Source organism: Galleria mellonella, unplaced genomic scaffold (assembly GCF_026898425.1).
Source record: "Galleria mellonella isolate WM207_F2 unplaced genomic scaffold, CSIRO_AGI_GalMel_v1 utg200, whole genome shotgun sequence".
NCBI classification, from domain to species: domain Eukaryota; kingdom Metazoa; phylum Arthropoda; class Insecta; order Lepidoptera; family Pyralidae; genus Galleria; species Galleria mellonella.
In genome coordinates, this window is record NW_026442034.1 from 2097505 (window position 1) to 2118782 (window position 21278).

General features: G+C 34.1%; 1 protein-coding gene and 1 long non-coding RNA gene across 2 annotated transcripts; both read right to left on the reverse strand.

The window, feature by feature from the left end:
• Positions 1–1949: 1949 nt before the first annotated feature.
• LOC113510573 (uncharacterized) lies at positions 1950–3882 on the reverse strand. Its single transcript, XM_026894027.3, has one exon. The coding sequence runs from the start codon at positions 3782–3784 to the stop codon at positions 2141–2143; it is 1644 nt and encodes a 547-aa protein (XP_026749828.2). The 5' UTR covers positions 3785–3882; the 3' UTR covers positions 1950–2140.
• A 3328-nt stretch (positions 3883–7210) lies between these two features.
• On the reverse strand, positions 7211–18961 carry LOC128200534 (uncharacterized). The gene is made up of 2 exons (XR_008252762.1): positions 18795–18961; positions 7211–7474 (listed from the first exon to the last, which is right to left on the reverse strand). It is a non-coding gene; the product is annotated as an uncharacterized LOC128200534 (long non-coding RNA).
• Between the last annotated feature and the right edge of the window lie 2317 nt (positions 18962–21278).

Here is a 21278-nt window from a genome sequence, read left to right on the forward strand (position 1 = left end):
TGGTGCGGTTAAAAGAAGGTAGCGGAATGAATCGCTACAGTATGTACTCTGTAAAAATAGGTAATGATTCCGTAATATACGAGTATTGCCGGTTTTAACTGATTAATTAACTAATTCCAAACTCTTAGATTTAGAATAATAAGTTTTTTTTTTTTTGTGAATTAACACGCACTATGTTTTTGTAGATAACGATAATGTTTTTGAAGATTATGTTCCATAAAAATATCGACTCCGATCGTGGCCAAAACAAGTTATTTTGATTTAAAAACTTTTTTTTATACAACTTAGAATGGCAAACAAGCTGACGGCCCACCTGATGGAAAGTGGTAACCGTCGCCTATAGACATGAGCAGTACCATGGACATAACAGAGTATACTGTTTCGCCCATGATACTCCCCATGCGTTGCCATTCCTGAGGACTTAGGTGTTATTCCTCTGTACCTCTGTAAATTCACGCTATATCCCACCCTTCAAACCGAAACACAGCCATGCAAACACAACCACTTCACGGTAGAAACACGAATGAGACAGAGGTACCTAAGCAATCGAATTTTGTACAAAGTCTCCCTCTAAAAACTAAATTGACTTTGATAAAATTTCTATGGAACTAATCTGTAATCCTTTCAAACAAAAAAAAGAATAACCCGAATCGGTTTTACAACTGACGGAATTATAAGGTAACAAACGTAAAAACAAACCGAATTCAGAACCTTTTTCTTTTCGAGATACATTGAAAATTACCTTTAACAAAATGAAGCCTAATTCGTAAAACGAAAATTATTGGCTACCTGTAAAAATTAACTACATTTATTTAAATAAATTGCTCCCTCTCTCTCTATAAATGACGGTAAGCCATATTTCATGTCATAAGTGCTTTTGGGCAATACAATAAATACGTCTTAATAACACTTTTGGTATACAATAGTTCCTTTCCCGTAAGTGTTGCAAGAGACAACTAAGGGTACTTAATAACCAAGGGATGGGCAGCAGCGTCCCTCTTAATACATCGCCAAACCCTAACTGCGGTTACCAACATGCCTGCTAAGCATGGCAACTATTGGCAACCCCCCCCCCCCTCTTATAGGGGAAGTCTATGTTCAGCAGTGGACAGTTAACGGCTGATATGATGATGATGAAAAAGATGAAGCAAATAAATAAATATGCAATTTTGATAATTGTAATATTGTAGGCGCTCTGCAAAACGTTTATTATAGTTATATAAAATGTTCAGTGATTATTCTCTAAATTTTTTTCTATGTATATAGTAAATTTATATGACAGATCACAAATCCGTTAGTAAGTGCTAAAATACCATATATATATATATATATATATATATATATATATATATATATATATATATATATATATATATATATATATAAATATTATAATTATTACATGCAATACGAAAATAGCGCGCCGTGTATGATTACAAAAATAATCATTTTAAAACCTTTATTTTTTAACTTCACACGATCTAGAAATATTTAGGGTGGGATATAACAGTGAATTTACAGGGTACAGAGGAATAACACCTGAGTCCTCAGGAATGGCAATGCATGGGGGGTATCATGGGCGAAACAGTATACTCTGTTATGTCCATGGTACTGCTCATATCTGTAGGCGACGGTTACCACTTTCCATCAGGTCGACCGTCAGCTTGTTTGCCATTCTAAGTTATATAAAAAAATCAACATGTCGACTTAGGTACAGTGGATAAAATGTTTTATATTTTTACGAATGTAATGCATCAACGTACGTTGCTAATAGTCTAATATAATTTAAATTTATACATATAATTAAAAAAGGCAAACAAAACATCATTGCAAAATTACCTTGTGATGATAAAATAATGATGGTTTAACCTCGCTGAAGGTCAACCTGCACCGTACATATAAGGGCCCAACTGAGGGCACCTATTAAAATATCAGATACGTCCTTAGAATCAACAATATTATCCTCAAACATATATAGGTAATTTATACAAAAATATAATTGAAAAGGAGTCATCTTTATTGATTTGAACTAAAGGAAAACACAAAATTATTTCTCAATAAATAAATAATATTCTATAAAAAAAATATAAACTGTATTAAAAAATCTTTTAAATTAATCGCTTCTTTTTCTAATATTATTTTACCTTCTCAAGTAAGTGCGTATTAAATGCACACCAATGCTAATCGCAGCTGTGTATACAACGAAGCGTATACCAGACTTGCAGTTCAGTTCAGCTAACCACCTTTCGAAAGGACTGTGCCTCAGTAACGTAGGCCACTCCGCAGTGCTGATATCTTCGTACGTTTGAGCTTGTGGTCGCAATATACTTAACAAATGTAAATACGCAGCGTGACCTGCTTCCAACGCAGCGGCCACATCACCATCTGCAAAAATATCTAAAGCACCCCATTCTAGAAACCCATTGCATGTTCCTCCAGTAAATTTCCTCAGCGCAATATAATCGCCACAACGTGGAATGAACACGTCGGCTATATTCGTCTCTTTGTAGCTCACAGGATTTGCTGCTTTCTCGCCAAATAGCTTGACCAGTTGAGCAATCACGGCATCTTTGGAATTATCGTCACTATCTCTTATCATCAAATAACCAACAATAGCCGCATATTTCTCAGTACTTCCAGTTGTAGACATTTTTGGCTTTTCCATAGCCCATATTATGGGACCTTGTATGCTTAGAATATCGCCACTATAACCTTGGTCATTCCAAATATTTTCCTCGTATTGAATCAAAAACTTTTTTGCCCGACCAGCACTCATTCTGCTAGTTATAGAAGCTTGTTCTTTCGACATTAACTGGTCGTCAAATCTAATTTTAAGAAGCTGGTCAGGTCTCAAAGCCATCGCTAATAAATTGCATACGTAATTCGTTTCACCTTTTATCGTTTCCAAAATAACCTGTTCATTGGAGTAGGTGCGAATTTCTTTAATACTTTTAGTAGCCATTGTAATATCAGCTATACTTTTCTGTAGTTTGCTAGCTAATCGGTGTCTACAATACCCCAATAGTTTCTCACGGAACCTTGTATTGTCTCCGTCTAAATGATTTCTTGCGCTGCTAGTCCTGTAACACTGATGTAGGTAAAAAAGAACAGATATTGTATTTGCTGGTGCTCCACAAACTAGTCCAACAACAGTTCGCATAATTTCTCTTGAAGTAGAAAATAATAAGACATCACAAATGTGCTGTTCCATGGTAGTCTTGTCATAGTACATTAACATTTTCCTGTCAACTTCACTGTCTAATTTATCTTTATGAAAGACATCGATTACGGTCTGATCAAGAAGTGCTTGATACTGATTAAGTTCAAACCTCTCCATGATGCTCAGATAATTGAAATCATGATAATCACTTAAACATTCCACAATATTTCCATTTAGGTGCTGAAATAGTTTGCTCAGGTTGGTTTTAGTATTCTCTGGCATTATTATAGCATTTGGCAACGGTATATTGAACTCTTTTGAATACATACTAATATAATGCCTAGCAACATTATCTACTACTTGTTTGACTGTGGTTTCCTCTCCATCTACTTCCGTTGTATCATCATCGACTTCTTCTAAAAAAGCGACATTACATTTAGACGGTGTCCTCGTAGGGCCGACTAGGTCTAGAACAACGATCACCATCGTGTCACCGAATTTTCTCTTGAGTTTGTGAGCTGTAACAATCCCCGGGAGGCTACATCCCAGTATAATAACATCTGCTTTTACACTATTTTTATGACTCTTACTAAATCTATGTGTGCCGTCGTATTTTTTCGCCATGGGGATTATCAAATTTATTTCAATAATATTAAAAAAGACATTAGTTTGTACTGACACTGACCACTGGCAAATGTCATTTGTGTCAAAATTTATGTCAAATTCCATGTGCACTGTAAAATAGTTTTTACCTAAATTTATAATATTACTAGCTTACCCCGCGAACTTCGTACCACCTGACAGTCGGGTCTTTAATTTTTTAGTTTTTTTTTTACTTATTCTGCTACTCGGAACGCCGGGTCAGCTAGATTTACCATATACGATAATAACGTCACTCAATTGTTTTGCCTTCTCGGAACCTCTCCGCTAACACTTGAACTTTATTTAAATACCATACGTATTAAAGTTAAAATAGATTTTTAAATATTATTACGAATCCTTTGTACAGAAAAATGTTGTTATTAGACTTTTTCAGGTAATTTTTTAAATTTTTCACTCCGTAAGAACTATCCTCGTACTTCAAGAAATATTCTAAAAAAAGAATTAGCGATATCGGTTCAGCTGTTCTCGAGATTTGCGCTTAGCAACACATTTAGCGATTCATTTAGCAAATACTAATTGTTATAGATTTTGAATATATACATATGAAGTAACTTTACCACTGTTTCCACAGATTAAGGACCTATTGTTACCTTGGTTAAACCCTTAGGTTTGACCTTAATAAGGCCTACACTTTAATTTATATCTTATTTAGATAGAATACAATGAATTCAAGATGTATAAATTTTAATTAAAATTATTCCGATACATTATCTTTTTTTATATAATATTTTGTTAACGGACAAATATTTTCTTTTTTTTTTGTAAGCAAACTTAAAGTGTTAAACAAACTCACCAATTAGGTGGACTATCATTTTGTTAGTACCACCTTCCACTAGGAAACTGGTCGTAACAAAGTATACTGTGTCGCCCATAAGTATAAGTATAACAAAAGTATATGTAAGTTTAAGTAAATATTAATAAGTATTTGCTTAATTAAAACTTACTGATCAGGCATACTGTTGCATCACAGACAAATTGCATCAGAAATAAATGAGTTATAATTAGATTGTGTTTAGTTAATATCTGTGCATCTTTTTTTTAGTTAAAATTAACCGTACATATACTGACTGCAAGTTAGCGTAGTTATTTTTAAATACGATGATCCGGTCTGCAATTTTAATATAGTCTTATAAAAATCCGACATACTCAATTTACTATTGATAAGAACTAATTCGCTACTTTTAAGTGTGACCGGGATATATTGATTTGCCGGGGTGAAATATGACCTATGTTGTATATTTTTAAAAGGCCGGCAGCACACCTGCAATGCCGCTGGTGTTGTGGGTGATCATGGGCGGCAGTAGTCACTTACCATCAGGTGAGCCGTATGCTCGTTTGCCCCCTGTGTTTTTTTTCTTTTTTTTTTATACGACTTAGAATGGCAAATAAGCTGACAGCCCACTCGATGGAAAGTGGTAACCGTCGCCTATAGACATGAGCAGTAGCATGGACATAACACTACACACACATACTGTTTCGCCTATGATACCCCTCATGCGTTGCCATTCCTGAGGATTCAGATGTTATTCCTCTGTACCCTGTAAATTCACGCCACATCCGACCCTTCAAACTGAAACACAACTGCTTCACGGTATAAACACGAATGGGACAGCGGTACCCAAGCAATCGACTTTTGTACAAAGTCTCCCACTGGTGTTGTAAAAAAAATTATCCCGGATACCATATTTCGTGACGACTGGTTAAGCCGTTAAAGCACCGATAAACAAACAAACCCACATCTATATAAATAGAAATCAGTTGTCGAATGTATTTTTTTAATGGATGGTGACGGACTGGTAACCCTGCCTACGTTATCGGTATATACTGGCGGAGCATCAGTGAGGGATGATAGGTGAGGATGAAGCAAGTAAGGTGTGATGAATTGAACAATAAATCAATCATGATAGTTTTAGGGGAAAATGAATGGAGGTGGATCTCATATATACCCATATTGCTGACAATCACATCAGCCGTTAACTGTCCACTGCTGAACATAAGCCTCCCCCTTAGGGGGTTTTGCCAGTAGTCGCCACGTTAGGCAAGCGGGTCGGCAACAGCAGTTAGGCTTTAGAGATGTATTAAGAGAGACGCTGCTGCCATCCCTCGACCTCCCTTGGTCGATTCTTACGACACCCACGGGAAAGGAAGAGATGGCCTATTTTCTAGGTCGGGACCACACGGCAAATTGCTAGCAATGGGTTTCGCCATTACTAACAATCCCTTCTACCCCTGCTGAATGTATTGAAGCTTATCATATATATGAATGTAATTTGTAAATTGTAAAATGATTGTAATTTGTAATCTGTATAATTTATTATTAATACGTAAATATATTGACATTTATATAATATGACGATTTAAGTAAAATAGTATTAGCATAGCATAGTGGCACAATTAAATAAATTTTGTACGCCAGATTCTGGTGACAAATGTGAACAATATTTAAGTATTATATAACATCTTTTATACCATTTTTCAAACAAAATAAAACTATTTGTATTTATATTTATATTTATCATTTCGGAACTGCACCTATTCGGCTAATTTTCATAATAATAAAACAATTGAACAAATTAATATTTCAAGGCAATGTTTGTATGAAAAATATTTCAAATTAAATATGAATTTATTTACATTAAACAGTCTTAAAATTATAAACAAAATCCGCGTAGTATTAAGTTAGACACCTGTTTAATTACCTCAAGCGATGTAAGCACGCATGTTTATATAACATTTTATAAAAATCGTACGGAAGAAGAAAACGTGCGCGAAGTCGGGGCGAGCGGCTTGTTCATAATATTAATAATAATTTTATACCTATATTAATATTGATAAAAAATCCCATGTCACGATGTTTGTGTACGCTATTCTCCGTAACAACTCAACCGATTATGATGAAATTTTGCGAATACGTATTATTTCCTGCATTTTGAGAGATAAGATTGTTGTTATTTTTAAAACTTATATTCATTTTTTTTAATTATGTCTATATAGGTATGTACAACGGGAATTTTATGGACTTACCATGTTTATCATTTCTGACAATTGTTTTGATTTTTCCAGAAGTTTTTTACTGATTTTAATTTATTTACAATGTCAGCAACTTCTTATAAAAAAAAAAGCAATGGAACTAAACTAACTAAAGTACGAGCAGAATACTTATGATACTACCATATTTATTCTTTGGAATCAACTTCCAGCAGCAGTATTTCCGAACCGATACAACAATATAACCTTCAAGAAAAGAGTATATTCCTTTTTAAAAGGCCGGCAGCACACCTGCAATGCCGCTGGTGTTGTGGGTGACCATGGGCGGCGGTAGTCACTTACCACCAGGTGAGCCGCATGCTCGTTTGCCCCCTGTGTTGTAAAAAAAAAACATATCTATATACATCCATATTTTTATTATTAGTAATTAAAGGATAATGGTATTTATTGTACAAATATTCATATGTTTAAGTAAATTTTTAAGTAACATACTGTACAATTGTTTATTATTCCGAATAAAGTGAAAAAAAATATATATGTGATTTGAATATAATTGTTAAAATTTATTGGAACACACTATGATTAATTTCCGCCATTACACGAGTAGCCAGCGACATCTGTATTATTAGAAGTGTGACGTAGCGTCGCGTAGCAACCGCGCCCCTGAGAACACACGAAGGTCAGTTCGGTTACGTCAGAAAAACGTGCATTCTATAAATATTATTATGTAAACCGCAAGTTTATATTTAAGTAAAATGAACTGCGATCACGAGATTTTTTATACACCTTAGAATGGCAAACAAGCTGACGGCCCACCTGATGGAAAGTGGTAACCGTCGCCCATAGACATGAGCAGTACCATGGACATAACAGTACACACACATACTGTTTCGCCTACAATACCCCCCATACGTTGCCATTCCTGAGGACTCAGATGTTATTCCTCTGTACCCTGTAAATTCACGCCATATCCCACCCTTCAAACCGAAACACAGCTATGCAAACACAACTGCTTCACGGTAGAAACACGAATGGGACAGAGGTACTCAAGCATACGACTTTTGTACAAAGTCTCCCACTGGTACATAATTCCAGTACTCAGTGAGAGAGAAAGGATGGCAGAGCCTTAAAAAAGTTCTTTTTTTTTAAATTTCTATAATTGTGGGTATTAAAGAGTGGATCAACATATTTTTTACCAGTTATTACTAATTTACGGATTAAGTATAGATTCTTTGACATAACCTTATCAGATTGGTAGTTCATTAGTACGTTGACATTAAGTACATAGATTAACGTGAAATGGAAACTAGTAAAACAATCCGCTGAATTATCGTTAGCAGCTTATGTTATATTGTCAATTCCGTGTATATAGTGATAAATAGTATTATATTATCTGTAGTTACAGATTAATAATACATTTTTTTTTTATTTCCTTACAACTAACAATTTTTGAGAACCGATTCACTCATTTAAATTTATTAATTTATTCTTTAATGCAAACAAGCAAGCAAACAAGGCAAACAAGCTGACGGCCCACCTGATGGAAAGTGGTAACCGTCGCCTATAGACATGAGCAGTACCATGGACATAACAGAGCAAACCCTGTAAATTCACGTCATATCCCATCCTTCAAACCGAAACACAGCCATGCAAACACAACTGCTTCACGGTAGAAACACGAATGGGACAGAGGCACCCTCTTAGAGGTATCTTCTTTTATTAATTAATTTTCAATTGATCATTCCGTATAATTGAAACTGCTTTAGAGAAATTCCAAGTTAAAAAAAATATATCTACAAAGTAATCAGCTGCATAAATTATTAAATAATATACATATACAATTAATCAAGATACCATAAATAATTGTCAAATAATGTAAACGGATTTCCCATAGATATATACATAATAATCAAGCGTTAATACCAATTGTAAACAAGATTAATTACGTCATTACATGGAAAATAATAGTATTTGCTAATATTTTGATTAAAGTACCCACGCACTGATAAACGAACTACCGGTGAAGAAAGCCCCTTGATTGGTGCACGATCAATAAGAAAGATTAGTATTTATCCGTTTAATTATAAAGTGTATTATTGAAAATCAAACAAAAAATAACAATAATCATGCGCCGACCACACCGTCGACTGATGCAATCTTATCTCTTTCTAGCACGTGGTGTATTGGTGTTGGAATATTGAGAATATTTCGATGATCCAATCTGCGGGTCTACCACGAAATGACATTTCGAATTGTCGGAACTTTCGGAAATTTTCGACTCAATTCGAATTCGGAAATTTCGGACCCAATTTCCTGTTTTTATTTATAACTAAAAAAATTCAGTAAATGAAGCTTAACATTTAGTTCGATATAAATCCTACCGTGAAAGTACAAAGAAACTATATTTTAACATTTTTTTTTTATATTTTTAAGCAGTTTTTTGTTTTTTATACAACTTAGAATGGTTAACAAGCTGACGGCCCACCTGATGGAAAGAGGTAACCGTCGCCTATAGACATGAGCAGTACCGTGGACATAACATAGTGTATTGTTTCGCCCATGTAAATTGTAATATTTAAATTTAAATTGTAACATGTAAATTTAATTTCATTTCATTTATTTATTCAATAACAATCATAGAATTGTGTTTGAAATAAGTTACAATATTTTATAAACTAAAAATTAAAAAAATAAACAATAAGGTCAATTAAAAAATAATAATTAAACTCTTTTTCCGTGCTAAGTCTCTCGTTTAGGCCGTTGTGCGCATGAGTCGTGACTGGTACAGTCAGCCCAGCTTTACCCAGTAGCACAAATACTTCCTGGGATCTTCACAGGTCTCACGCAGCAACCTCACTGTCCCGAGGATTTCTGAATGTTAACGGACCGCACTGTGTGTCGAACCTTAAAAAATTATTGCATTTTATTTATTTTATATATTTACTAGCTAGCGGCCCGTCCCGGCGTCGCACGGGTGGACATTTTTACATTTTAAAAAGTGCCCATTATGGCTGCACACGCGACGTAAGCTTAAAAATTGAATAACTTCTCCCGTTTTCCCAACATTTCCCTTCACTGCTCTGCTCAAGTATACTATAACCTGCCCAGGAGTATGAAGAATAATCGTACCAAGTTTCGTTAAAATCCGTCGAGTAGCTTCTGTTTCTATAACGAACATACTGACAGACAGACAAAAATTTTACTGATTGCATTTTTGGCATCAATATCGATCATTAATCACCCCCTGATAGTTATTTTGGAAATATATTTCATGTACAGAATTGACCTCTCTACAGATTTATTACTCGTATAAGTATAGATTTGTATTATACATACTGATAACACATATAAATTTGACATGTACAAAGACGAGCTTAACACTAAAAGAGTTCCCTTCCAGCAAACCCAAAGTGGAAAGAAGCATGAATATCAGAGGATTTATACTTAATATTTCTAAAAAACAATTAACTAGATAGAAGCAAAGATAGTTTTCAACGAATCGTAAAGATCGCAAACCGATCATAATTAATTGCCCACTTATGAACAATATTTTTTATTTTTATACTACTTACGTTTGAAGGGTGGGATATGGCGTGAATTTACTGGGTACAGAGGAATAACACCTGAGTCCTCAGGAATGGCACCACATGGGGGGTATCGTAGGCGAAACAGTATACTCTGTTATGTCCATAGTACTGCTCATATCTATAGGCGATGGTTACCACTTTCCATCAGGTGGGCCGTCAGCTTGTTTGATATTCAAAGTTGTATAAAAAAAAATACTTTCAGCAATGGGGCCACTATTCCCTATTACTAACAATCCATTCCCGCTATGAAATATAATAATTGTATTGCATCATAGCAAATTTCCGTGTTATTAGATACGTAGACCTAATCTCTAATAACACTATCTGTATATAATACTTGAATGAGACGCTGTCTGCAGGTGCTTTCATAAATTATATTTTTATCACTACATAGATAATAACTGTATTATATGCAATATTTCACTGTCACATTAGGAAAAGTACATGAGTTTTATTTATTAATTTTTCCCCCATCATCATAATCATAAATTATTTATCATATTTGATTATTTACATTCCATTGTTCTTACTAATTTTTTTTAATGGGTGATAATGATGTGGTAACCCCACCCGCGCTAACGGGATACGCTGGCGGAGCACCAGTGAAGGGTGATAGATGAGAATGAAAACAGGCCAGTTAGCCCATCATGATGAATTCATCAGGAAATAACCATGATAGTTTCCAGGGGGAACCGCGATAAGGTCGACCTGGTTGGGTATATTGCTAGCAATGGGATTCTTAGTCTACATTACTAACAATCCCTTTCCCCCCAGTATGGTGATGGTTTACACCAAATTGACCATTCAATAAATACTACTCCTGAACATAAGTCCCTATTGTCACTAACACTGTCACATAATACGAAACGAATCTACCAACAGATATTTCGCTTCTTCCCTTCGCTGCCATGCACACGAGAGAGAACGAGACAACAATATCTAGCGTTTTATTCCTTCATTTCATTAACGACTCGTGTGGGGGGGCCGAGGTGCCTAAATCTTTTCACTTCAGTATCGAGAAAGAGAGAGATCGCCGCACACATAACTACGAAATTTTAAAAAATATAAAATTTTAATTATTATTATAAATATTAAATTCTAAGTATATATTTAGAACTAATTGAACACTGGCTAATTAGGAATAGATAGCACCACTTTAATTCTTCCCAGCTGCAATCGGAGCCGGCGCTATGAGAGACGTGCGCGCCTGCACGTACGCCATCGGGCACGGCGCGTGTCCTTTACCAGACGGTACGACATGATATATTTTTTTAATGGATGATAATGGAATGGTAACCCCACCCGTGCTATCGGTATACACCGGCGGGGCACCAATGAAGGATGATAGGTAAGGATAAAGTAGGTCAATTAGCCCTACGTGACGAATTCAACAAGAACTGTTCACGATTGTTTCCAAGGACAACCACGTGGAGGTCGACCTAATAAGGCATATTGCTAGCAATGGGGCTGTCAAACTCCATTGCTAACAATCTCTTTCTCCCCTCCCCCCCCCCCCCGCAATACGATATTAACAAATTAAAGATTGCTTTTTATATTCTGTTTAGAACGGTATACTAGCTCTTCTAATAGAAAATGATGACTGTCACCTATAGATTTATAAATGTATAAACAGAATAATATTAATTATTTATTAAACTTTAATACACATAGTGTCAATGGAGGACTTAACCCCATATGGTGTTATCCGTCAGACGATCGTAGACAAGAATAACAAAAAATATAATAGACTGCGCAACGGAGTATATATATAAAATTTGTTTTAGTTAAATCTCTTAAATTTTAGCGAATCAGTACAATCTTATGTTCTAAGTTATAATCTAAGTAATAATTCTATATTAAAAAATAATAGAATTTCATCGTGCCTTCAATCGTGTTCAAACTGTTTATAATTCCTCCTCTCCATCCAAAGTTTGCCGGGAAGAGATCGCTTTTAGCGATAAGGTCGCCCATTTTTTTTTTAATAATAATAAAGTTTATTCTCTTTACAATACCAGTTGTACATCTATTATATTCTAATATATTTATTTTTGGAGGTTCCATAAGTTAATGTATTGTGAAGAACTGGTGTCTGAAGTAGGAAAAACCTGTGTTACAGATCACCAGGTTCTCACCCCACGGTGTTGGCACTATTATACAATTTGCTCTGGTTATGAATATAATAACAATATTAATATATATAGTTAAGGTATATCCTACACACACTTACACAACGTACATTATTTTAATAATATTTTGATAAGTTGTAATGTAAACAAATAAATTTAATACGTAACCTTTAGTAAGTTTTCCGTGTCATCATACATCAGACTCAGTAACCATGTTTTAAGAGCAATTTTACAATCGAAGTACGAATATGAATATAAATTGTTTTCTCATATATACGATATTATATTTTAATAATTATTATTATATACGATATTATTATTATTATTTTCCCTCGCTACACTGTCGCTAAGCAATAATAATCGTGCCGTAACGTACAACGGGAACGCGCTTTTATCTCGTTGTGTGCGAAACGAGCCCACAGTTCCGGACGGCTCGATTGCCCGCTATTCGCAATACCCGCTATTTTATGACCGCAGTCGCGTCGCGGGCGTGACTCGGGCGCGGGTTCAACGCGGATTGAGGATAGACATTTAGAAATTGATAAAAATATTGTGTGCCAAGGAAAAGATATCAACGCGTCGGTGCATTGATTGAGATATTTCTGTGCCTCTAGTGAGAAAGGGTATAACTCAAGTTATAGCCTTTTTCTTTTTTTGGCTACTTTAAATAAACAAATTTTTCTCTTTCGAATGGTATAAGAATCGTAACGATATCTTTAAAAACAATAGAGATAGTAAACATGTAAAAGGCTACAATTAACAAAATATTTGTGGTAAAAAAGTCATAATTAGAAATAAAACTACAATATTTTACAAAAATAGTGCCAAAAATGACAAGATACTTAGAACCACCCTTTAAATATTAAAATTTATTTTTGTGTAAAATGAATCAGTTCGATTTGAACCCTTTTACACCATTTAATAGCAATTATTTTTTTATAGCGTAAAATACACAACATTGTTTTTCTTCAATACTTCAATAAAATAGTTTTAATTCAACTTAAAACTATTTTCACATGATAATTTTAATATTTTTGTTAAGTGTGATTAGGTATAATAGAATTATTTTTAAAACTATAGGTTTTACACAAAAACCGACAATTTCATAAGAAAGAGGAGAAAAAATTACTATAAATGCAATCATTGACTTGTTCAATTAGCAAATAATAAAAGCAGCAGAATTTTTTTTCTTTATTTAAAATAGTTTTTTGGCTCTCCTGAAAAGTGGCCATTTTGAATTGAACCTTTTCTCACTAGAGGCACAGATTTATCAATTGATTTTCCATGATTCATTGCATTGCAAAATCAGAAAAGAAAATATATACCTATGTATTATTTCTTAAGCATTATGGTATTTGGTATGATAAACTTGTAAGTATGTAATTATAGTGTAACATATAATAATGAAAAATTCATTGTTAAAGGAAATATAATTAAAATACATAACTCATATTTTCAAATTTTTGTATATTTAATTTTTTTACCCTAAGGTTGTCCTGAAAAGATTGCTCTCAGCAATAAGACCGCCTTACTGTACTTATATCGTTATATTTAATAATTGTCTTGCTTATTTCCTATATTGTATAATGCAAATAAAATATACTCATTCATTCATTTATTAAATTTTTTCTTTTTTTTTTAAATTCAATGCCTCTGAAAATTACATATTTTCTGTAGACTCTTACCATTTGCGCTATGATTTCATTACGATAAACTTCAAACATCGTCCACTTCAAAATTTCCCCAATAATCAAATTGCTATTTTTTATAGATTACAATTATTATTTGTTTTATAGAATTAAGATGATACGTATGTTATTATAAATATTAACATAGTTTTTTAGGTACACTTACTAACAAAAATGGACCCAAGTTGTCCAAAATAAATAAATACAAAATAAAAAAAGTTGAACTAGTCTAAATATAACCTAATACTCGTATCATACAGAGAAAACGTTTTATTTTTTTGTGGGCGAAAGGAGTGTATGCTGGTATGGAAACACCGTGTTTTAGAAAGATAATATAACTATATAAAAAATATACAAAGCAAACCAACGAAGCAAAAAAGTGAACGAACAAAACCTAAACTGACACACAGACTTCAAATTATAAACAAAACATCTTTTTAATTCGTCGACTGTCCACTGCTGGACATAGGTCTCCCCAACAAGAGGGGTTTTACCAGTAACAACTGGCAAATATCACTGGGTTGGCAACTTTTTTTTTATACAACTTAGAATGGCAAACAATCTGACGGCCCACCTGATGGTAAGTGGTAACCGTCGCCTATAGACATGAGCAGTATCATGGACATAACAGTGTATACTGTTTCGCCCATGATACCGCCCATGCGTTGCCATTCCTGAGGACTCAGATGTTATTCCTCTGTACCCTGTAATTTCACGCCATATCCCACCCTTCATACCGAAATTATCAATAAAAAAAATTATAAACTCCTATATACCCATGCGTGATTATTAAGTAACTCAGTTGAAAGAACAATAGCTGATTTTATCGCAACAGCAATCGTTTTACCAATCGGACAACATTTACGTAAACATAGGTATTAATCTTCAATCTCTTGTCAAAATGTACGAAGGTCGTATTTGAATATAAATAAATAAAATTACCTTTTCCAATGATAAAAGTAATTAATTACAAGATTAATATAATTTTAGAAGAATATCATTTCAAAAAACGTTGTGGACTCCATCTAGACGTCGTTGATCTCTGTTCCTGTCCTTACTAATTCCAATTTCAAAATATTACTACTGGTAATAATAATACAACGTGCGTTGACGACTCTGAAGAAATCTCAATACACATTTTACAAATACGTGATTAATTGCTATTTTTGCAACATTCACAAAACACGCACACTAGTGTGTTTCTTTTATCTCGTTTCTATTATAATATTGCCATTTTGTCAGTAAAAAACATACACGTAGTATAACGTACTACGACGTTATACCACGTATATGTTTTTTTAATGGATGGCAATGGAATGGTAACTCCGCCTGCAGTATCGGACAGGTGGGGATGAAAAGACAGATCAGTTAGTTCATCGTGATAAATACACTTGGAATTGAACACAATGATTTCCAGGGGAAACCGCGAGGAGGTCGACCTGACAAAGTGTTTTGCTAGCAATCGGGCTACTAATCCTCATTATTACCCCCCCCCCCCACCCCTAGGTAATGCAGTGTTGTCCCGGGCATACAATGGGCCACCACTTCCTTTGCAAAGTTTGCAAGCGTGACCACTACTGGCAAAAAAGAGGGAAGGGATTGTTAGTAATTGGGCTCACGAGTCCCTATTGCTGGCAATGTAGGGTACATTCAAGTCAAGTCGACCTATACGCGGTTCCCCGTGGAAACCATCGACAGTGGATCGATAGATTTATTGTTGAATTCGTCACGATGGGCTAACTGAACTCTTTCATCCTCGTCTATCATCCCTCTCTGGTGCCTCCTAGCGTATTCCATTAGCGCGGCATTCCATTATCATCCATTAAAAAAAACTACTAGCAAACCCCCTATTTATGGGGGAGGCCTATGTTCAGCAGTGGACACATAATGGCTGATACAATAATAACAAAAAAAAATTGGTAATATTTGCTAGTAACGAGTGCTTAATATCAATACGTAAGACCAATATCAATGTTCACAAATATCGCACGATAACTTGTATTAATGGACATACTGTAACTCATTAGGGCATTACATCACACGCCGCGTAATTTATAAATACTAGCGTCTATTCCATTTATTTAAGACTTAAAAACAATAATATATAATTAAAGTTCATCGTCCACTGCTGAGCATAAACCTCCTTGGGAGATTTTGCCATTAGTTCCTACGGTTGGCAAAATCTATCGACCATTAATGGTATCGTAGGAAGCAACTGCCTTAGTTGCCTCCTACGATACCAATGGGAAAGAAACAAGTGGAAAGAAGTTTTTTTTACAACACAAGGGGCAAAACGCTGGCTAACTCTGTCCTATTCGTGTCTCTACCGTGAAACAGAGGAAGTAGTTTCTAAATGAATTCATCGTCAGCCTTTAACTGTCCAATGCTGAACATAAGTCTCCCCCTTGAGAGGGTTTTGATAGTAATTGCCTCGCTTGACAGGCGGATTGACAACCGCAGTGAGTCTTTGGAGATGTTTTAAAAGGGACGCTGCTGTCCATCTCTCGCACTCCCTTAGCGCCTCTTACTACACCTACGGGAAAGGAAAGGGTGGCCTATTCTATGTCGGGAGCACACGGCTAAATTAATTATTAACTCCTAACTCTTCTTGAAATCGATAGCATTTATTACCGTGTGAATTGAAAAAAAAATATAAAGAAGAAAGAAATAATTTATAAAAAGGAATAAGCGACTCACACAGAAGCACACAAAACAAAAGAAACAAAAATAAAACAATAAAAACAATAGTATACAAATAAAAAGCGTCTACCATTTTTTGCTCAAGTTAATTCTAAATTAAAGTAAATAAATAAACAATAGGATAACTCTTGTATTGAATATCAATATAAATCCGATCTATTTCCAATGACAATTTTGTACTTCCAATGATATAACACTTAGGAATTATATTATATATATAAAAATATCACAATATTCGAAATTTATATCTAGGTACCTTATTTATTATCACTAAAGGTGCTATTTTTTTTCGCAGAAATCAACGTGCTTATTTAGTTTTACGATATATTAAAAATACAGGATATATATGTATATATGTACGTAGTATGCGTAATTCTAAGAAACTGCTGGGTCATGATGATAATGTGAACTAAATCCAGCTCCTTCGCGTGTCATCGTGAATATTATATTAAAATTTATCAGTGTAAGTAAGTCTATCATGATAACTTATACAATAATATCACAAATACTATAATCTGAATGTTTAACAAACGGATGTCTATTGTTATAATAAAAAAAAAAAAACATAAAATACATTTTGTTCCAAAAAAAAGCTAATTTATACAGTCCTGAAAAGATTTTTCCCATTAAAAAAAATATTATAAGAATAAGAAATGGAATAAAAACATTCTAATCCTTTCATTTAATTTCAGAATTTTTCACTATGAACTAAATATATAAATATAAACTATATGTAAATGTTAATGAAATTCCTAAATTTTATATATATATATATATATATATATATATATATATATATATATATATATACTTTGGTACACACATACACACTTGGTTCCTTTGTTCCTTGGTTCCTTGGTTCATTATATACACTTGGTTCCCCTTGGAAACCACCGTGCTGAATTCCTAGTGTATTCGTCACGATGGGCTAACTGACCTGACTTTTCAACTCAGATCATATCCCTCATTGGCCCCCTCAACGTACATCATTAGCAAAGGCGAGGATACCACACCATTGTCATCCATTAAAAAAAGAAACTACAAAACCTGCCGCACATTCCATTATGAGTATTTCCCAGTATTGTTTATATTGAATGACATACGCGAGGTAGGGACGAAGCGGGAAGATTTCAATTACAACGTGAAGTTGATCTCGCGAATCTCATCATTGTTATGCAAATATTAACCTTATCTTGTTACGAGAATGATTTAATTTTGATTGATTTGTCTTAACTCTATTTATGTACAGGGGACTAAGGTAAGTGTATGCAAATTTTTACGCTATTTCCCAACGCATAAGATTCATTTTATTCAAACAACACCCATGTGTATATAGATAATTTTGTGCAATTTCACGAGTACGCCTAATATTTGCAATGGGTGCACTGACCGGAGTCGCGTAGACCAATGAATCACACATATATTTTGTTTATTTATAGACATTTTATTGAGAAAACTTAAGTGGCAATTCCATGAATTTGATAGTAAAATATTTGAATCCATAATTAATAACAGGAAAAAATATCAAGGAAAATTTATGAGTGTAAAATTGTATTGTAAAATCTTTATTCTACATAATTCATACTGAATACATTAAATGATTTAATATACAATGGCGGACTTATCCCATAAAGGGATCTCTAGGGAATATCATGGGCGAAACAGTATACTCTGTTATGTCCATGGTACTGCTCATGTCTCTAGGCGCAGGTTACCATTTTCCATCAGGTTGGCCGTCAGCTTGTTAGCCATTCTAAGTTATATAAAAAAAAAACAAAGCATAACACCCTTATTTATAAAAACATCAAACCTCTCAAAAACCTTTGAGTAGCTGAAAGTTTTTTTTTTTACAACACAGGGGGCAAACGAGCATGCGACTCACCTGATGGTAAGTGACTACCGCCGCCCATGATCACCCGCAACACCAACGGCATTGCAGGTGTGCTGCCGGCCTTTTAAAAAGGAATATGCTCTTTTCTTGAAGGTTATGATGTCGTGTCGGTTCGGAAATCCTGCTGCTGGGTACCCAAATAACCGGATTTTCTTCTAAAGTAGCCAGAATCAAACTCAGTACGTTTTGTTTTTATGTTAGGACAAAACGATCTCACAGTACAATTATTGTTAATGATATGTGTGGCCAGGCCTTGTAAGCCTTGCATGCGCAAAAATACAACTTATACCTAACAATCTTAGTAGTGGCAACCCTAATTGAGCACTTATCTTCGTTAGAGACTGGTCTTTTAGATTTTATAAACAAGAATTGATTCAACAATTTTTGAGAATCTCAAATAAACTAACATAATTGTTCTTGATTGGCAAAACATGCATGTTATTACCAAATTAAAAAAAAAACTGTTGAATGCAATAATATTATTATAATTGACTTGATAGATATATAAGATATATATATATATATATATTTATATATATTTATATATATATATATATATATATATATATATATATATATATATATATATATATATATATATATATATATTTATATAATTTTATATAAATAAATAACACTTAATAAATTTATATAAATAACACCTGAGTCCTCAGGAATGGCAGCGCATGGGGGGTATCATGGGCGAAACAGTATACTCTGTTATGTTCATGGTACTGCTCATCTCTATAGGCGACGGTTACCACTCTCCATCAGGTGGGCCGTCAGCTTGTTTGCCATTCTAAGTTGTATAAAAAAAATAGTTGTAATTTATTAGAGATGTAATTTAGTAGAGGGATGGGCAGCCTCTTAAGACGTCTCTAAAAGCCTAACTGCGGTTGCCAACCCGTCTGCCAAGCGTGCCAACAACTGGCAAAACTCCTCTTATAGGAAGGCTTATGTTCAGCAGTGGACAGTTAAAGGCTGAAATGATGATGTATGGTGTGTATTATAAATTTACTTTACTGGATAAAACTAATGCAACTGAACTCTCACGAACTCCCACTCCCACGAACGCTCTGCGGGTCTACCATGAAATGAGATTCCGAAATTTCGGTCTCAATTTCGTGTTTTTGTTTATACCAAAATCGGATCAATAAATGGAATTTAACATTTCGTTTGTCATACATCCTATCATAAAAGTCCAAAGGAACAACATTTTTAATATTTCCAAACGGTATGTATTAATGTAATTTTAACATAAAATTTTTGTTTCGTTTGGCTCCTAAATTTCGGAAAACATTTCATGGTAGGCCCTCAGGGTAAGAATCGAGCTCTCTGCCGAGGTTTTGACAAGAGATCGCAGCATAGGTTCTTCAAAACAGTGGTAAAGAGGTTTCTTTAGGGACAGCATCGCGCGCGTATTGCTCGTAGTATTCCAATTGTTCATAGGACACAATAAACTCTTATTTATTTATTTATTTAAGGACAACCAACAAAGCATACATTTATATCTACTTAAAAAATTCATGATAATATGGTTACATTATAAAATGCTGCCTCAATTAAAGGCCGCCACGACATGCGTATTCATAATATATAATTATTATTAAGAAAATTTATAAAAACTACAATACTAGTTATATAATAAATAGACTACAGTAATATTTTAAATTTCAAAGATTTGTACACTTATAATCTATACATATGTGCAATGATACATGCATAAATGAATTTAACAAAAGAATCTATACAAAGTCTTACCATCAGGTAACAACTTACCATCAGGTAGGTCGTATGCTTGTTTGTCACCTCAGTAATATAAAAAGAAATAGAAAACAAGTAATTTATTCATATAGCAGAAAAATACTACCAGCTACAGTCATAAACATGACTAAAGACGCCACAAGATACACTGTGTCACCCCTAACGTAACTCCTGAAACACTGGCCGTCTTATGAGTACTCTTGAGACAGAAACAATGTAACGTACATATTCCTGCAAGCGAAACCCTAGCAAACAGCGACTTAAAAATAAAAATAAAAAAAAAAACAAGACCAAACAATGAACATAATTACAAGCCTTACCTTAAAATTCTACGTATACCGTCATAATTTATTAATGATGAAAAAACAAGCTCGGGACTTGATCATCGAGTACTCAGCGACCGGTTACGGAGCACGTGATAACTCGTTATGTAATTCAATAATTCAAATTGTGCAATAAATAAAACATGACTTCCTTTATATATATTTAACAAAATGTTTGAATACATATAATTTATAACAAAAAAAAAAAACTGTTTATGTTTATTGAAGTTCTACTGAGGCACTTTATGCGGGGGGGAAAGGGATTGTTAGTAATGCAGACTAAAAATCCCATTACTAGCAATATACCTAACCAGGTCGACCTTCACGCGGTTCCCCCTGGAAACTATCATGGTTAATTCCTGATGAATTCATCATGATGGGCTAACTG

Excerpts from the sequence above, each read along its gene's own strand:
- LOC113510573 (XM_026894027.3), bottom strand. The coding sequence starts at position 3,784 with ATGGCGAAAAAATACGACGGCACACATAGATTTAGTAAGAGTCATAAA.